Consider the following 20,755-nt stretch of genomic DNA (forward strand, 5'->3'; position numbering starts at 1 on the left):
TTGCATATCTTCTTCCCYCCTGGAAACTTCAGTAGGGAATCTTTGGACCATTTCACATAGAGAGAGCATGGACAGTGCTTTGTTTCTGTATCACTTACTACCACCTTTCACTCTGACACCAGGATGTGTCTTCCTATTCAGCAGCAAACCCAAGGTACGCTAAGTACCATGCAGGGTGTGGTTCTGCAGCTCTAAGTTCATCTTTTTGTGTTAACACCAAGTCCTAAAAGGCTGGTTTAAATAGATTTTCCAAACCTCAAAATGTTCAATGAAGCTATTGATTGAAAAAGAATCAAGCTTATGGAGCACTATTTCTCATAAATTTCAGGCCGATGTGTCTAGATCCCAGACAACCCAGTAACCATGGAAATCCCATTTAAGTGAGCAAAGATGAGCTGCTAATGGACTTTGTAGTAAAAAAAAGCTAAGGCAGGCACACATACAACCTCGTAGCACAGTCACACAGGAGATGATACTGATTATTTCAGTAAATTGCTTATACTGCAATCACCAGTCCCTGGTGAGTCTGCATAACATCAGCCAGAACTCAACACCAGCCCTCTTAGACAACACAAACTGACAACCAGTCAGTCTCACCTCCACAATACATGACTTCTGCATACTGGTCATGTAGTTTTATCAGTAAGAGAACATGAAGCTTTTTCTGCATCTTCCATTGGAGACTGAGCAATACCCAGACTGTCAGAAAGTTAAAAAGAAAACCCTAAAACATTCCCAGAAGGTCCTGCTGTCTACTGTCCAGAGGGTCCTTGCTGAAAAGAAGTCATGGAGAGCTTCCTTCATCAGGGAAGAGTTGTTTCAGTAATGACAAACAAACACAGCCAGTCTCAGAGGATTCTCCTTCTACATAAAAGCAAGCAGACAAAACTATATAATGCAAAAACCAGGGAACAAAAGGAGCAGAGACGTGACATGCACTGAAACTAAGCCAABTGGCCTTCTATTCAGTCCTATATAAAACCCTTGGAAAAGGTTTATCACAGTACTCTTGTGATTAAAATTCAAGTGTTGTCTATGAATAAATTATACACAGTCATGCAAAGATGAAAGTATCATTTTTGTCAGATGTCAGATCAGACATACAATGAATGTCCCATTTACTGATAGACTCTTAAAATCATTATAACTAAGTTTGGAGTTGCTAATGTGGTGGAGGAGGTTGAGGGGGTAACAGACAAAAAATGGTGCAGGAGGCAAGTTTTAGCTTTTCAAAAGCCAGTTGAATGTCAAAGTAAATGCACAGTTAYGGTTGCAGAAGTTGCTTTATTGTACCTCTTATGATGTAACTGCTGTTCCTTAGTACCCAATACAGAAAAGCATACTGCAAGTAATTAATACAGTCGAAAACATTAAAATACATTCAATTTGTTGTTGAGAAGGCACTTTATTCCAGATATAAAACTAACAGGGAATTGTTTGGATCACAACCAGAGTTTCTGCCCACCAATTCCACATATTTGTTCTGGTTTTCCCCTTAAAWTTTTTTTCAAATCTTGTTAGCCCATATTAGTCTTGATATTTGCTAGACTGAGTACTAAGAAGAGTATTCAACAACACAATCCAAATGTTATCTGGGAAAAAAACCCAACCAAACAAACAAGAAGCAACCCACAATGCAATTATAATTTGCATTAAAATTGTTGATGTAGGAGGAGAGTGTGCTGCCCAAAAGCACAAGGGACCTTGCTGGGAAGGGGTTCTGTAGGAGAAACAACAAATGAGGAATGCTAACCAGAGCACAATGGAAAGCAAGGGCAATCAACRAGAGCCAACAGCACCAAGGCAAGGGAGGAACATACCCAGGCTGTGGCTTGTGGTGCATSTTTGGACCCCAAAAGAGAGAGACACTTGAAGAAAGCGTGCAGCTGGAAGGTACAAAAGACATTTTGAGCTCACCAAGATATTCCAGTGACTCTGTGGGTGTTATGAGCTATCACATGAGAGCACTGCCTACATGTACTCTGCAAAAGCAGAGATTATACCCAGGCTTAGGGACACCATAGTGGCAGGACGGTGCTGCAGAAGAGAAACTTGTAATGAAATGGCTGTGAAAAAACCTGCAATGCTGAACTATATGTAAAGAGATATGAACTATGTATATAGCTCTGGGATACAGCGACRTGGCAGTAACCTACAATTTGTAATACCGACACACCAGAATAAAGATGAAGACCAAAGCTATGCTGTGATAAATTGCACCTTGTCTCTGGATTTACAGCACTTCACAGCAGAATAAAGTGCATCATAGCACAATACAGTTCTGGAAWGATCTGTTGCAAGACTATAAACGAAGATTAAGGAAGCATCTAGGGTTGGAATACGTTACATAAGGTATGGCAATARCTTCACTGAAAGGGAACAGAAAAATGCACATCTATTGGAGGAAGCCTCCCCTCTTGGTATCTTGAACATGTGAATACAGGGGTTATTATACCCAGACACTGGACTAAGTAGAAGTTACATACATGCAAAGCTGCAAGCTACCATTTTTATCCAACACCATACAGTTGCATCATCGTTTACCTGTTGCCAGAGCCAAAACCTACCAATTCTGCATAAAAGAGTAGAATGCCGCAAGGCATGAGCAATTCTAAACTAGATTAGCTGGTTTAAAAGCCCAGTTGCTTGACAAAGACCATGTGSAAAGCTTTACAGTAAGAGCCGAAAACCTTTCAAAACTCTTTGGCTGTCCTTAAAGGCCCCAACACAGCAGACTCAATGAGTGCTTCTTGCTCTAATAGAAGCGGTAAGAAGAAATACATGGATTGGATGTAGCACTTGGAGATAGGTTCAGGAGTGGTTGTGGTGATACTGAGTTAACAGCTGGACTAGAYGATCTTGACAGTCTCTTCTAAGCTTGATGATTCTGTGATTAGATGAGGGGAACAATAGCCTGACTTTATTTGTCTGGCCAGCTAAAACGATGCAGCTTTATTCGTGACAGACCAGTCACTGATGGGAAAAAGATTTCAGAATGATTGGGGTGATACAAGTATCCCAACGGAACTGAAACCCAAAACATCTTTTAAGACCATTCATCAAATCARTGTTATTATGCAAGGATATCTACCCCATATTGTATTTGAAAAATATTAATTCATTGCAAGACTAGCTTATTTCACAAAAGCCTTGGAAGTGCTTGTAAACCCGCACTTAAAAAGACATTATTAGGCAAATAGAGCAAATCACATGTTTTTATGAGCTATAAAACCATTCAGCATATACTAATTTAAGACAAATACATTTCATGTTTTCTGTCATGAAAGCCCAACTTCTTAATGAGCAACACATTACTTTTTTCCAAGCAGAGGCCCCATTCTTCAAGACACTGCTAGCAYAGCAGAGAATAGTAAATCTCAAAGAAAGTGTCTTAACAGTAAGAGCTTCCTTCTGTTAGTTTGGAATTCATTTAAGCAGCCTGTCATTACACAAGCCAGCAGACAGAATTCCTTTTTGCTGTGAAAAAAGTTTATATTTTATAACAAGTACTTGTTGCTCTTTTGTTCCTACTAAATATAAAGTCTTCTCAGTGATCAGTTTAATCTGTGTGTCTCTCCAGCCCTTTTTTTTTAATGATACTTATTATATTATCTTCACTTCAGCAGCTGCTCAGAGAGTAAGAACAGTCCATATTCACKGCACCATCTGTTTACCAGGGAAGATACATATTAACTGATCTTGCAGTGAGGGGAAAAAAAGCCCYTCTGTAGCAAAAAAAAACCCMAAAAATCTTAATTTTAATATAGATTTTTCCCACAAATCAAGCAATGAAAGCTCCAAAAGCTTTTCCATGTCTCTAGCAAAGACTGAGTGCCACAGAAGGAAAACTTTCTAGCTTGGATCTTACAGCACATAGTTCCCTGGGGTGCTTGCATTAGGGATAATGTCAGTGAAGAAAATTCTTCTTGCTTAAGAATCTCTTTTAGACCTCTTWAACTATTTGGCTGTAGCAGTTTTCATTCTAAGCAACTGTGATTGATCCTTATTATGTGGCCTTGAAATAGTGAACACTATCTTGCCAAAATTACATTAATCCCCTTTCACTTTTGCGATATTCTTAATAAAATATACTGGAACTGGAGATGATTTCATGTTCTCTCCCTCTCACATGATGTCAAACATTGTCTCTTCCTTGGTTCAATCAATCTTTGCAGCAAAAAACAGTGGATGACAGCACTGTATTCATTAGGAAGATTTTCAGAGCATCTGAATARGCACAATGGCACATTATCAAACAGAAGTACCAAAAGCAGTGCTTTCATTGCATCATGAAGTCTTTAGCATTGCTCCAGAGAAAGTCTCTAGCAATGCTCCAGCATTGTCCAGGYTTCTAACAATCTTGACAGAAAACTTGGTTCTGATGGAATGGGAACAGGAAGTGTGAAGARTAAGCAGCAATTGGTCAAATGCAGCAATCAGTCAGACTCTGAGCACCCRACCATCCAAGCATAACCCACTGTCACCTTCATCTCCTACTAAAATATCTACTGCATGTTTAGTTAAAACAAGCAGAGCAYAGTCGTTTTCCTTTGTGCCCACTTAGATTTTTTTTCTATCAGAACTGGAAGTTCTTCAAACCAGAGTAATGTAATTATATAAAGAGGGAATGAGAAAAATCTCTGCAGGATAAAAGACAAATTATCTTTGGTCTACACAAGACAGAATTGCAAAAGTATAGCAAATGAAACTGTTAACCTCATGTATGATGAATAGCTCTGGAGAGGCCCAGAGTATGGACTGCAGATAAAGACAACTGAGAACAATGCCAGCAAAATACATGTCCTTTAATAATGATTGTTGATATTTCCCAGTGGGTGCTGGTGAAGAAGACAAAGAAGGACAAACTAAAGAAAATAGATTCTCGTTAAAAGAGATRATTAAGCTGTGCCACAGCATCTCTCTCCAGAAAATGTATGAAGGTTACAGCAATCCTCACAATCAGACACTTATCCATCATAACCAGCGTCATCTTTCAGTATCAAAAAACTACACACAATATTTCTCAMTATAAACACACCAACATTTTGCAATAAATGGTGTGATCCAAGGCAAGTTTACAATACTTCTGCATAGCAGAAGCCCAAACTTCATGTTGCTTCAGGAACATAAAACAGGTATGAGCTCAGTATGCTCCTGCCACAATCCCAGAAAAAYGCAAATGCAGTACAGTTATAGCATCACCAAGCTGTGTCTTCTCTCAATTGCTATGAAAGTATCAATGGAGAGAGGATCATTACCACTGTATCTCAGTTACTCTGGGCAAGCAAGGAATTAATCCTGTTTCTTTTCAAAGCACTGTGACTGCAGATTGTAACAAGCCTTTTATTKATTCCAAAGATCAATGAGACTTTTTTTTTCTGGCACTGTACGTATGGCAGGTAGCTCCTCAGCATGACTATGGGAGAAGTATATCCCCTAACAGCATTTCAAAACAAAACAAAGGAATCTATTTTATTCCAAAACAACAGAAAACCAGAAAATAGACAAGGTAGGCAGCACAAAAGATATGGCYCCCTGACTTGACAGTACCCTATAAGCACCTACAGGACTTTAAAACATCTGTGTTTGGAATTTTTCTGACCTTCTAATCAACTCTTCTCAGCCTGTTTTCTCCTSTACACACATTACTTATTTTTTGTTATTCTCTGATTTCCAGTCTGCTTTCTTGAAGCCAATTTAAAAAGTTTTTGAGCTATGTTTGCTCTAGAGAATAAGAATGGCATTTTCTTTCACACAAGGTCCTAACTTTTGACATCCATCAGCCATCTGCACTGCTCWTGGCATCACCGAAAATTCTCTTGCAACAAAGCTTCACTGGTTTCTAGAGCCTTTAAAACATGGCAACAGTTAAACTTTAGGAACATGCTTCCACTTGGAAAGCATCCCATATTTCATGYAAAACTGGGACACAACAGAGTATACAAGTCAAGAATGAATACAGCTGTTTATATCCCAAGGTCTTCATGAATACAAAAAACAAAACCCAACCAACCAGTAATAGAATTAACAATTCTGAATTCAGGCCAGCCCGTTTCTATCAAAATTTCAGGCTTTGAAACACTCCAAGTTTGCTCTCCACCCCACTCAGTGRAAACAAGTGGAAACAATTTCTTTCAAYTTTACTAATATGGCYCCAAGCAGACAACCAGGTAGACTAYATAGGAAGAATTTCAAAGCTTTMCCCAAGTGGACTGAACTTGTAGGGWGACTAAGAGATCTATTTTGAAAAGGAGAGAGGTAATTATTTTGTGATTCTCTCATGGGTAACTGCACATTTCTCTTATCTTAGGAAGAAAGCCTTAAAAGTCACATACGAAGAGCTCCAACTAAAACAAAARCAGCAATGTTCAAAATAGTGTAAGTAGTTTCTGGATATGATTCCACTGACTTCCAGCAGGCCATATCCTCTTCATTCTCCTGAGCACTTCTAATTTCACACGCAAGACTTCATACTCAGCCCAACTGCATAGCAGAAAAAAAAAAAAAATCCAGTGGTGTGTGATAGCTGGAGAATAAACACAAGTGACTGGGAATAGAAATGCTGCCTGCTATATACATTATAAAAGAGTAAACTGCCTATTTTCAGTGAGATCTTCTTTGCAAAAGGAAAAATTATGGCACAGAATTTACCTAAATGTGATCAGTGGGGGGAAGCAAAAAAGTTCACTTTTTATTTATGCCTGAAATAAGTAAAGATGTTGTGCCTCTACAAGTTAAAATAAAGTATCTACATGCAATTCACTGACACTTTTTTTTTAATAATGCAGATGTGATTTATGTGGCTTTCTATTCAATTAAGAGGAGAAAASAGATGTTAAATACTTATTTTTAAATGCTGTTTATCACAACAACCTTTGCTACCAAACAGCAGCTTTCAAAGCTAGGAATCTAATTGTCCTAARGAATCTACAAGCTACTGAAGTACTCAGACAACACTGCAGAACAGTGAAACATGCACTTTCACAGTGAGAATCAGTGTTGTGGCGTGTGATAATCTGATGGAATGTACCACTGCTTCAGTGGAATTTTAAGGACAGAACTTTAGCAAAGCTGTATCGTCAGTTCATAGAACCCTGCAGACATAAAATATAACTTCTGTTTTTCTTTGTCTTTCCAGTGGCCTAAAACCTCACCAACAGCACGTGGATTTAAGAAGCCAGCTGTAACTATGCCATAGAGAACTAAAACTAACATTTTTAAATCAAAGTTTTCATGTACCTTGGACAAGCAACAAAAAATGTTAAAAACATGAGCATTTTCAATTTCTTTAATCTGCCCATCCATAAAATTCAGCAGCTGGCTTACTGGCTTATCAATCAGCTCTATTARGATGCTGAAGCAGCTGAAATACATGAAGACTGTGAAGCTTGTTTGATGTCATGGGGCCTCTCTACAAAAACAGAGGAAAACAAAAACAGAACACAGTTGGGAGGTATCATTAACTAAGAAGGTGGTTCCTGGGAAATGAAGAACTGTGTCTGAACGTGCCAGTTACTACCTGGTACAGTGGAAGGCCCACATGGAAAGCATAAGTTGAAGATGGGAAAGAAGAAATGAAGGCTTAGTCAGAACCTGATTTTACATTCTTGTCATATATTTGAAATTAACAAGACCATTSTAGACAATAATGGGTTATCATAGTGCATCCTATAGCAAATGTTCTCTTTGGATGGAAGAATGAATGAATAGGTCTCAGTCAGTCAAGTTCAAAACTGATTCTTATCAGTTTTCTCCTAAAACTCTCTCATGCTTTGCCCTTGCAACAACGCCCTCCGGCTTGAAAAGACCTATGGTGAAAAAGAAAATAGAAAACCTTTGTCCTCTTTTGATTAGCTAACCATTCCCCGCCAAAGACCCCTTCCCTTATACAAGGTAAGAACTAATATCAAGAAACTGTGATTTTCCAATTAATGCAACTTTTATTTAGTAAAATAGWTTTGCTATTTGTATTAGAGAACCTGCCAAAGCAATGCTCAAATCAAGACTGTACACTGTTGTGTACTGTTTGTCAAAATTTTTAGAAAACAGGATGTCAGCTTACAATCCAAAGCCACGTTCCTTCACCTCAGTTAACATGAAGTGTATTTCAGTGAAGTTAAAAATAAAATGCAATTGAATCAACTGCAGAAAACACATGACCAAGAGGCTGACAGAAAATAAAAAAAATAACATTTTAAAAGCAAACTAAAGCCCATAATGAAAATGATTAATCAGAAGAAAAAAATTGTATGTGTCTGGCTGTCTTCTACTTCAAAGATGGAGTTTTCTGGAGATTGGTGGCATTAGTCGTCAGAAAAAATTTACTAGACTCACTCCTGGGTGAAAATTAACAACTTATTATATATCTATGAGATCAGAGAAAATTATTCAAAGACAGCTTCTGGCCTGAAAGCCTAATTAACTACAGAAARAGCAGGCCCATTCTGCACAGAGTGTGAGTGCCCACTGGTGGCAGCGGGACCTTCACAGGGGTGTCTGGGACAAGAGGCTCGGGCTGCCCTGTGCCAGGGACAGCAGACTCCAGTCACCTCTCCATGGGGCATACCTGAGGCTCTCAGCCACGCTGGGGGCACCTCAGGAAAAGTGTTTTTAAGAAACAGGAAATGCCAGAGGGGAGGAAGGAACCAACAGGAGAAATAGCGAGGGAACAACAGGAGAAACAGCAAGGTCAGAGGAGAGGAGCAACCCCATGGTAGGGCAGATATTTCCCATGGAGAGAGAACACAGAGGAAAGATGTGAGAAGTTCTATGCTTTTGAGGAGAGAATCTGCAATCTCAAACTTCTGTGTGAAAGAATGAACAAATATACAGASAACATCCTTACTTTTCATCAGTAAGGTTGCTTGTGATTTAGAACAACTAAAACATTAGARATGCCATACAGCAAATGGGTTTGAGAGTAAAAAGAAACTGAGTATTTTCAGGAGTTCAAAAAAGAAGTTAAGCTAAGGTACCAGAACTAATCAGTGAGATAAATGGTTYGTTGGCTTTAATCACCAACTATTCAAGCTTTATCATAAAGTTGAACTAGGGAATATGAAACCACTTAAAAATTTGCATGGAAATAACATGAAGTATGGATGCAGGAAAGATTAGTTGTTTCCACTGAACAAACTTAATAAGTTTAYCATGGAGATCTATAAGATGATGTATTGAAAGAAAAAACTAACTCCTGATAAAAGCAAATACACTGTAATTTTGTAAATTATACAGAACAGTAAATTATTCACATCTTGTAGCAACTGATAGTTCTGCAAAAGCAGACTATTACATTTTCCAARAGCAGTTCTTGTGTAACTAAAAGTAAGACTTCATAATGCTGTAGCTTATATCAGAGGCATAATTGTAGGACTTASTTTACACAGATAATTTCCTATTTTGTGGCTCTGGGGAAGTGGAAAAAAATTATTACCTTCTTGTTGGTCTCAGATATACAGACCAATATCTCAACAAAGACTATGCAAAACCAGCTTTTAGGAAGCTGTGGTTCCATTCCTTAGCAATGATTCATTTAATATTCAAATATTYGAAGAGTCCGTAATGACTGCCTTCCTAAAGCCGATTTACTTTACTTCTGACGAGATATGTAATAGAAATGTGCTTATTTCTATTTGTGGAGTAAAAATTTGCAAAAGACATATGGATGTTTTAATGTTCATCCTTGAAGTACTATTATGACTACATTTAAGATGCATATGTTATTTTGTTGAATTGATCAGTAGTGTTTGGAATCAAAAATGGAAAAGGCAGTAGAGATGTTTCTGCCTCTTCCATTAAAATACAAATACTTACAAAGCAGAGAAGTAATACTTGGGAGTCTAAAATATTGAAATGAAAGACATCAGGACACTATTTGAAAAATTCTGAGATCTGTACAAGTAATTGGAATATAAAATATATACTAGAGAGATGCATGTCCTTTCTCCCTTTTTTTCATTGTACCCAGAAGTGAGTATTTTCTGACCTGTTTTTGAATGCAAGCTCCTTCTTGGTTCCTCAGGCCCCTCAATTGGCTGGTCAGCAAGGAAAACTCGTGCCTGGTCCACAGCATTGAGAACGGTTTGCTCTTTATCCTTCAGTTCACGCCTCAGTGCCTTTTGGGAAGGGAAAGAAGAATGCAGTTTGTAACTTGACCTTGTGAACTATACCATTTTCTCTGGTTTCATCTCTCTAGCCAGACCTGCCTAGTGAGTGAGTAATAGCCAATATGTTATTCAGACTGGAAGATAAAATGCAAATTTCAGAAAACAGAAGTGGGAAGAAATTAAGGCTGAAATGATAATTTTTAGGACATTGACCTGAAGAAAGGAATACAAGAAAGGTGATGGTAGTTTAAAAAAAGCCAAACAAACTGAAACCACTACATYAAACTTCCAATAAAAAGTAAATTTACTGGGTTTATTGCTTTTAGCAGGATTGCTAATAAATATTAGATTGCTACAACAGATTGTTTACTTTTTTGATATCTGGAATAACAGCAAATTGTGCCTACTGAAACTTTAGAAAATTATTTTGCGAACGCTAAAAAGAAYTGCGAAAATTGCTAAAATTCCTTAGAAAATCAAACATCTTATTTGTGTCTACTGTTGACAAATACCTTTAAAATTTAGACAATATGAATCAGAAATTTTATTGTGGTAACACATTCTAAAAAAGCCATCTTTTAAATTACTCAAAAGTATTCTGATCTTTATTATCTAAAAGCCAATTGAAACTTCCATACAGAAAGAAAAAAAAATCAATTTTTATTTAAGATTTTTTTCATGGTGGTGGAAATTAATTTCAAGATATTTTGCTATCCAGAATTTATGACTTTATGCAAGGATTAAGTCTAACCAAACTTAAAAAAAAAAAAGTTCATAAGTAGTCAACTGTTATGTTTCTTATGAAGCATTTTCTTCCAGCATAAAGCATAATTCTGCTCCACCTAGAAGGAAACTGCTTTTTCTGTTYTGTTTGTATTATTTTCTACGCATAGAAACACAAAAGAAAATACTTCAAACTTTATTAGAATGCTATATTTATTTTTTTCCAAAATATTTTTTAGCTCTAATTAAAAAATCAAGGCAGATTTTGCTGAGAAAAATTTGCCAATTGTCACAATTTGCTGAGGCCCCATTCCAGAATAAGAAAAGGACTTAAGTGTTGACAACCTTATATAACAAAATGAGTGTTCTAGTACCGAAAATTRTGGAAAACAGATACCATAAAAGATCACAAATGCTATCTTATCCTTCTCATTAGTAAGTCTCTTGATGCTACAACTGCAAAAAACACTTGGTTTTAGATTAGGAGGAGGCAAGATGTTACTTTCCCCCCTTCTCCCCCACTGCATTCCATTATCTTCCTCATCTTTCCAAATGCTTCCATTTTTTTGYTTCAAATAAAATAAATAAATAAATACCCCCAACAAAAACTAGAAAACACTAACCGCCATTACATTTAGGAATCTGCATTATTACAGTCCAATGTTTTGTAACCATTAACTATTTTATTAACTATTTTATTTTATTTATACAAACACTCCTCAGAACAGTGTTACCTCTTTATGTTTTTGAATAGCCATAATATTCTTTGTGGGACTCAGTACATTTTACATGTAGTAAGTAACAGAAATTGTTGTTTAAAAACCAAGCCCTACTTATTTAAAAAAAAAAAACAAATAAATAAATACAGAAACTGAAGCATTGAAAAAGCAACATTTCTGAAGTATCTCTTCAGTTATGATGCAGTATGTATCCAAATTTTAACGTCACATTACACACACTAGAGTAAGACACTTCAAAGTCACTTTACAGATCATTAAAGCATTCTCAATGCAGGAATTTGTTTCAAGAAAGAAGGAAGACAGTAGGCAATCATGGTGCAAAAAAAATCCCCATTTAAAACAACTTTTGGTTAGTAGCATCTGTGTGGATGCATCAGTAAAATAAAATATAATTTCAAAGACTTTGTCAGAAATAAAGGGCTGATTATATACTTTTAAGTCAGGAATATTTTTCGAATAACTTTTTCCCCCTTGATAAAACTTCCAAAATATTTCCAAAGCATACAAGAAAAGGGAGGCTATGTCTCATTTTGAGTATACTCAGAACTTTAAGCAGTTAGCAACAATCTAGAGATGGATCTCTATTACTCTGTTTCCCCAGTTTACCCTCACATAGTGTTTTTCATCAATTTCTCCTGACCCTCAATAAAACATCAATCAAGTTTGACCTAAGAGACCTTGGATTTAATTCTTCACCATCCCTGCCACGGAGGTTGTTCAAATTGAGGTTGACAACACAAGGATTTTAAGAGTTTGGCCCATAAACCTCATCAACTATAAGTCATCCATGGCAATGTTTATTAATAGTTTTGAGAGAGAACTCCTAGCATAAAATAAATCATACACTGAAACAATACTACCAAAATMATTTGGCAGTAGAGTACCTTGAGCACACTAGAGACTTCAATTAYGTGGGGTTTTTGCTCATGTCATTGGTGCAAAAATGATTTTTGGAACAGCCACACAGACTTGCATTACTTATTCTTAGAAATACTTAATATATTTCTCTGTCTCCCTCTGCTAGGAAACAACAGACACGAGAGTATACACAATGCAAGGATAACCAAATATACCAATAATACTCTCTCTTGACCCAACAAACCCCTCTACAATAGGGCAGAAAAAGAAACCCACTTATAAGTATGAAACTGAGCTCAAATATCAGCTGTCTTAAATGGACAAAGCAAAGATTTAATTGGAAAAATCACATCTAGAGGAACCCTACAGAGTAAAAGTAAGCCATAAAAAGCCCAGCAARGAACATAATACCTGCAATACAGAATTTGATTATTGTAAAGATTTTTATATAAGAAGTATAATCATTATTTATTTTATAATCATTGGTTTATTTAGTTTTGCAAAAGGTACCTTTCCACTCAGAATGGATGTGCTCCCTTCAGTAGATAAGGATATTACTCCATTCTCCCTTTGCCACTAAGTACTAAAATAGTTAAAAGCATTTGTAAGCTTTGAGTGGAGCATAGGTTTAGTAGAGGGAGAATTCCCCTTCTGTTGCTGGCTATGCCTTTCAGGGAGAAAATCAGGAGAAAGTTAATACTAGAGTTTTGGTATAGATTAAGTAAGTGAGGGTATGGCAAAAAAAAACTTGAGAATCATCTCAAAACTAGTCACTAAAAACTCTCCACTAATAAGGCAAGCATACAAAGGCAAGAATTTTTTAGTCTTATGGTACATGCATGTGTGAACACAGAATGAAAAAGTCAACAGTGAGCACAGAGACACCACATTTATTTTGCCCACATTGTGGGGTTTTAAGTTTATAGAAGTACAGTAATATTTTACAGCTATATTGGTCATACAAAAAAAGGGCTGTACTCAACTTTGGCAATAATTATACAACAATTATAAATTATAAAATTACTGTGTACTTCAGGCGATGGTTTAAAATGAAAGCYAATTCACTTGTCAGTAATCTGACAAGTGACAGACTATTAAATCCAATGTCTATGGGTTACAGAATTTTGTTGCATTTGCAAATCCACTCTTATTTCCTACACAAACAAGGATATGCAAGAGTCCTGGAAAAACCAACACTAATTTTAGACTGTCTTGATTCTTAYAGAAGATGGAAAAGAGCCCCGGAAACCAAAAATCCGGTGTGCTGATGCAGTGTCAACACAAACTATTTTCAAAGCTGACTTTAAAYAACAGAAACCAAAATTAATTTTAAAATTCCTCTGAAACGTGAAAAAATTCTTCCATTGATAGATGGACAAGGGATTACAAAAATTCACTCTTGAAGTAYTTTATGCAGCATGAAACAACGTAACAACTACAATCACCACTGRGGCACTCACTTTGCAGCTATGAGGTCTCAGGTTCTACGGCAGAGTGACCTGGGACCCCACCAACACAACACAATCCTCCTCTCAGGGAAGAAAACAAAAGTGTTATCTCCCTGATTTTCAGCCATGAGCCAGTGATTTGCTSTCCATTTTGATTTGCCCCTTTTTCAGCGACTGTGAAACATATGTTACTCCCTTTATAACTCTGGAAATTATATACCATTTGCTCACTTACACCAAGATAACCGAACCCATTTGCCCTCTCTTCATTAGAGACACATCTGATTTCRAATATAAAAGCCAACTCTTCTTACAAGCTAAGACTTTTAAAGGAATTTGCCTAAACCAGAGCATTACAAAATTTCTGTTGGGAATGCTTTGCAGCTGAAGTCTTTTCCACTCCTGAAAAATTTAGAAGCTAAAAAACCTTTGCTGTTTTGATTTTTTACTGTTTACTGTATCCTGAAAGCACCTTTTTCCTTCAGCTGCACCTTAAAAATATTTTTTGAGCATAATAAGTGGACTTCCAAAATTACTCACTGTTAATTTACAATCTCTTTTTCTGTTTTAAATTGTACAGACTTGTACAGAATAATTCAAGGAGCAGATCAGATCAGCTTAATAGTTCCAACAGATGAAGGCAAAGCTAATTTCAAAGAAGACACATGGGATGTTTCTTAAAAACAGAACATATTTAAATCAGGTCTCATTATRCACTCTTTCAAGGAAGTAAAGATGCATGTTATTGTAGCTCTTATCAGTTTAGTACACTGTAGCCTTATGTGCCAATCAGCAGCTCCTGCAGCATTTAATTACTTATTCATCTTCATTCTKCACCCGGTGCTTGAAAAACTCCTGTTACTTTTATACACTAAAATGGAATGAAAAAAAAAAAAATCCATGGCATATAAAAGGATGGGAAGAATGAGCAGGATGATTGAGCAAACTCGGAATGGGATGAGGAATTGTTTACAAAGATCACACAGAGATAAAGATTGTTACTGACTGCCAGCTGTCTCCACCACTCAAGAATGAACTAGAAAGAAAATAAGCACAGCATGTTTAAAAGATATTCCTTCCCATCAGATACTACTTAATGTAGCATGTACACATAAAATTTCAAAAGCGTTTGACCTCTGCACATATCTCTGTGTATAAGTCAATTTTAAGTGTCTATCCCAGCTGATAAAGAAAATATTCAAACAAAGAACAATATTTAAATAGAGATGGTGTTGCTCATAATGCATTTACCATTYACTGCTTCTTACTAAATTTAAGTGGCAAGATAAATAACAAAGGAGAAAAATGGTGCCTAACATACAACCACTAATATCTGGAGATAGACAGAGGTAAGTACATGAGAGTTTAAAGAAGAGATTGAATCCTGCATGTTCTGATAAATCAGTGACAGTGACCAACACCAGAATAGGGTAAGAAAAGGCAATATTGGGAGAGGGGAGGGGGAAAAAAAAAGACGAAGTTATTTACCTCTGGAGTAAATATATGTTGAGTATTTTACTTTGGTTTTTTTTTTTTTTAATAGAAAATTTTAAATAGATGTCTCAAGAAGGACCAAAGAGAAGTGCCAAAGGCTGCATTTTTCTAAATTGTCTCTCAATTTATCATTTGCCACTTCTCTTCTTGCTGTAGTGTCAATACCGAGTGTGCAAATAGGGTGTCAATTACAACATTGATGTGAGTTTAGACCTGGAAGTCACATCTATAGCAAATTCCTCTTTTGTGCCTGCATGCACAAGGAAGCTAAACCAACAGGAATATAAAAGCACAGACGTGGGCAAAAGAGAATTAGACTATGCACACTGGCGATCTTTCACCACAGGCAAAAAAATGTTAACTTACTTAAGACTTTCCTGTTGATTTATCAAAATAGATGCTTCAGGCCAGAAATAGGAGTATATTTTYACTGAGACTTCTGTGTGCCTTGATAGCTTCCCTTCCTGCTTTGGTCTCTGGAGAAGTGCATGTGCTCGTGGCTACTCACTGAAAATATCAGCCACCCCAAAACAAGCATTAACAGACATGCATTACATAAAATAAGCATCTAAAACATCTCTCAGCAAAGTACTTTGCAGCAGTACAGCCAAAGAGCTAGAGAGAAGAAAGTGTGCTGTAACACTACAGCTCAGAGACAAGAAAYATGAAGTTGTTACTAACATTCTAGAAACCAATAATCAATAAACTTCAAATCTCAAACTGCATCTGTACATTCATGTGAGACACTTTAACSTAAGGAAGGGTAACTGACTTCCTGTTGAACTTGCTATAGCTCAAAACCAGTAAGGCTATACAAAACCATTATTTCCTCCATTTTTATTTTAAAACCAGAAAAAGATGTTTTGAAGACTGTTTGGAAAACCCACACTTACGATAAACTTGCAGAGACTTGAAAGGCCTCCTTGACCTCCTTTGTGCACTGGGAAGAATCCCATACTACAGAACAAAAGCAGAAGTAAGCTTAATTGTCACACAGATTGCATCCAAAAGAAGACACTATAAAGATTTCTTTAAGAGCACAGGGCTACACTTTTTCTTAAAAATTCAACTACTTTTTTTAATAGTTAATTTTCCAAGAAAGAATGTCTTTAGTCTTTAGTTTTTAGTCTTTAGTTTTTAGTCTTTAGTTTTTCTAAGCAGGAACTGTAAGTCCTGCATTCCCTAGAGATGCTACAGGCTGTAAATCCACCTAGAGATGAAGGGAGACACTGCTTAATTGGGCAAAGGTTACAAAAAATGAGGCATAATGATGTTCACTAATATGTCTTCCAGCGCCAATAATCTTATGTAACTTGATTTCATATTTCCTTGTCCACTGAAATGAGACTTTATTTGTGTTTCTAGGTCAATGATAACCAAGATTTGGTTGGCCAGAGAAGTTTGGAAGCTCAACAGAGCATAGTCTTTAGGGATTGGGAAACATGGAATGCCTGAAGGCTTTTCTTTTTTCTTCTTAAAATTTTTCTCTTTCTTTCTTTCTTTCTTTCCTTCTTTCTTTCTTTCCTTCTTTCCTTCTTTCTTTCCTTCTTTCCTTCTTTCCTTCCTTCTTTCCTTCTTTCCTTCTTTCCTTCTTTCTTTCTTTCCTTCTTTCTTTCCTTCTTTCTTTCTTTCCTTCTTTCTTTCCTTCTTTCTTTCTTTCCTTCTTTCTTTCCTTCTTTCTATTGGGGGGGGTGAGGTAGGTATGGCTTAAGTATGATTTGGAACTATGTTGGGGAGGAAAAAAACACCACACATGCATGCTTTAGCTAATGCCAAAGACATTATCATTAAAAAGATTTTTTTTTWAAATGTATGATTATTTTCTTAACAAAAAAAAAGTGAAAAGATAGGCCTCAGTGTGCTAATGTGAACTAACTACAGAAACCCCCAGAAACACAACCATTCTGGGCAGCGGGACCACCCTTTTGTGATGTATTTGCTACACAGTGCATATCCACTGACTTTGCCTTGTTGTGTCTYTTTCCTTTCTTCAAGAAAGCAAATTTTTATATTCATCCCTTACTTTGCATTTCACCATACCATGAGTACTACAAAAYTATCATATAAACAATAGAACAGAATCTGCTAGAATATGCTTTTTTGCTCATCCAGCAAGTTTCTAATATAAGTGAGCATATTTTGGTTTAAATCTACTGTATTATGACAGCTAAAAAAGGCCAGCAGAATCATTAAATTTGATGGCTTTCATAAAAAACCTGCTCAAAATCAGTAGATTAAATAGGCTTGGTTTACATTGCTATGCACAGGAAAAAATGTTTTTAATGGGGCTTTTAGGAAAAAAAATCTGTTTAACATACCTAATCAGGACTTAATATTTAAGAATTCATACAGATTGTACCACAGAYAGCAAAAATGCCTGAATCAGTGTGGAGTCTGAAAGAGGAAGAGAGAGGGAAGCTGTTGCCGCTTTCCACTCTTTGTGTGGTGGAAAAAAAGTATTTACTCTTACACAACAGCAGTGATCACCCTGCTAGTAGTGGAACCAATTTTCAAATGCCAAACTGCCAGTAAAAATACATTCAGCTTTACATTAAAAGCATTACAGTGTGCTTTTGGTGAAGGAAAACTAATCTCACCAAACTCTACTATGGAAAGTAGTAGACTATGACAGCTATCAACAACCTTGAAGACTTGACCTCTTTTTATTTCTCTTTTTATTTATTTATTTTACAGCATTTCCTCATGACTCTGGGGAATGGCAGGTTTCCACAGCTGAAAGCAAAATGAGCATACAACTTCTGGTTTATATTTTTTCCCGGAGAGTACTAGTCCTRTGAAGACAGGCTAAGAGATTTGGGGTTGTTCAGCCTGCAGAAGAGAAGGCTCCAGAGAAACCATATAGCAGCCTGCTAGCACCTAAAAATGGGCTACAAGAAATCTGGAGAGGGGAAGGTTCACCTCCTTTGACTCACTGGTCAAACCTCTACACACTTCTGGCAAAATAAATTTTCAGTGATTATTAGGACTATTCTCCATTCTCTAAAGGACACAATTAGAATAAACATCACTATCTAAGCAACACTGAGGAAAACACATCACAGATTTTGATGAAGGATTCATCCAAACTCTTGAAGATAGTCTTTGAGGATTCTGCAAACCAATAGCGTCATCACAGGTATTTTCATATATCTCTGATCAACAGAAGACAGGAAGAGAACTAATCCTCTCTACTTGCTACATTTGTCTCTTGCCTATCTCCCCAGACTGTGCTCCTGGCTCCTGTCAGAAACAGAACATCTACTTATATGAAACTTACAGACAAACCAGAACCTTTATTCTAAAGTATAGGAGAACCGGTGTCCAGACACGGGGACTGACACTAAGGAATCAGCAAAGATACAGTAACATTTCAAATTGTCGGCTAAAAAACCCCTGAAAAACCCCATAGGAAAAGATCACTGTACTRTGCCAAATAAAGCATTGCACTGAGTCTATTTCAAAGGCATTAAAAAAGATTATATCCTCTAAAAAGCAACCTTCAAGACAAGGCAATATACCATCAAAATAAGGATCCTTCCATTTCAGCTGAAACTGTTTTGTAGTGCTGTCAACAGAACAGAAGTTAATTTCTTCCACAGTGTTCAAAGTTGTACCTCCTTTGAAGAAGCAAASGAAATTTGTGTCCTCAGTGCTAACTCTAATTAGCTTCAAACTGTGTAACTGTGCACTGCACACTGCATAAAAGGGTAGCTTTGGTTAAGAGTTACTTCTCAGTTACAAAAAGCCCAACAAATGAGTTTGTGGTGCAAAGACTGCCAGAGCATCAAACTTGCATCCTTTCTTTATGGGTAGCAACTGGTGTAACTTCTGCTATTTATGTCAGAACATACTCAAAGAAAAAGGGGGAGGGATAAAGAATGCAAAAAAAGCATTATTCTGTTAATGTATTTAAAACATACACCGCCTGCAGCCTGACACAAGACACACAAAACACCTGCTGCATATTAAATTGTTACTTAATTGAGCAAGAACTCTCAAACATCCTTTAAGCACTGCCTGTTTCCCTGCACCTTCAACAGTAAGCACCTACATCTTCAATGTGAGAGAGACATATTCCTCTTTCTTTGCTGGCTGGCAAAAGTGGCCTGGGTTTGCTWAGGCTGTGTGCTGAGCACTGACAAACTGTCATTAATTTCTTGCTTCAAACTGAGACGATGTCACCATTAACAAGCTGGGTGCTGCATTGTTGTTAAGAGTAGTTAAACTCTGGTCACCTTTCGCTCATTTTGCCTGATTAAGATTTSCTCTGCATTTCTTCAAAAGCATCAATGGGACAAATATGTTAGGTATCATAAGCTAAATGGTTACCTGTTAAATAGTACCAACTGGATTAATGTAAARGTATAGAGAAACACTTTTAGTAATTATAGTTCAAACTCAGTATACTCAAGAGCAACTTTGTAGTATGCAGCACTATGAATATTCATTCAATATATAAAGATAGGATGCATTTTGTGAGAGTGCCCACATCTCACAAGAGGTTTCCTCCATCAGCCTCCTTAGCACAAGACAACATCAGTGTCCTTGCCAATGAACTGTGATCACCAAAAAAAAAATAGTGGATGTACTATACAACTTCACCAATAAATTATAAATAATCAGATCACTGCAAAAAGTCTCAGGGGAGCATCTCCTGTATGACAACTGCATAAGGGGAAGGAATATTCCCCTCTGCTGGAGGAAGCACAGGTATCAGAGCCCAGCTGAATACTGAAGTAGAAAAAATGCTAGAGACCAGTTGCAATTTGAGGCTACCTCTAGTGYTCCTGTTCTCTATGCATTCATACATGTATGAGAGGGGACTGCTACTGGAAATCCACCAGAAACTCCATCAACATTAATTACTCTTCTTGCTTAGAAACAGTCACTTCAGTTTCTCTTTGGAAGGAAATGGTCTAGACAGACAACTGAATAAGCACTAAACAGTCAACAACCTGTCCTCCTCACCACACTCTACTTCAATCTCCCTCATTGCTTTTTGCTCTCAACTCTTCCACTATGACTTCCCCACATCTTAAAAACTATCTAAAATGACAGTGGCTTTGTAAAGCTGATAACACACAGTTTGTTACTGTGACATGACAGATTATACTGGATCTCTGGTCTGGGTCACTTCTCCAAAATTTCCTGTCTCTGGATCACATGCTAGTTTATCCAACATCTGCTCAGCAGAGGAAGATTACTGTAAAACCATTACTGAAAAAAAAGAAAGTGGTGTTTGAAGGAGGAACTAATCTACTCCAAATGATTTTCCAGGTGTTTATGAGAGACATGAGGAARGAATACCCTAAGGGCAACATGACTTTCCCTTCTGCTTAAGTCACTTCCTTCAGCTCATTCTAGTTGCCATCAGAAGTTAGAGGAA

The 20,755-nt window shown here is 36.9% G+C and overlaps 1 protein-coding gene across 6 annotated transcripts in view; it reads right to left on the minus strand.

Moving 5' to 3' along the window:
* The window catches only part of UTRN (utrophin), a 348,477-nt gene that overhangs the window by 80,026 nt on the left and 247,696 nt on the right, over positions 1–20,755 (minus strand). For all 6 annotated transcript variants that reach the window (XM_057364021.1, XM_057364022.1, XM_057364019.1 and 3 more), the window contains one exon: positions 9,986–10,115. In XM_057364021.1, the coding sequence (XP_057220004.1) occupies positions 9,986–10,115 (130 nt within the window). The remainder of the gene's footprint in view (positions 1–9,985; positions 10,116–20,755) is intronic.

The sequence above is a fragment of the Malurus melanocephalus genome, unplaced genomic scaffold, assembly GCF_030028575.1.
Source record: "Malurus melanocephalus ecotype Western Australia unplaced genomic scaffold, MMel_1.1 scaffold_33, whole genome shotgun sequence".
In the NCBI taxonomy this organism is placed as follows: Eukaryota; Metazoa; Chordata; class Aves; order Passeriformes; family Maluridae; genus Malurus; species Malurus melanocephalus.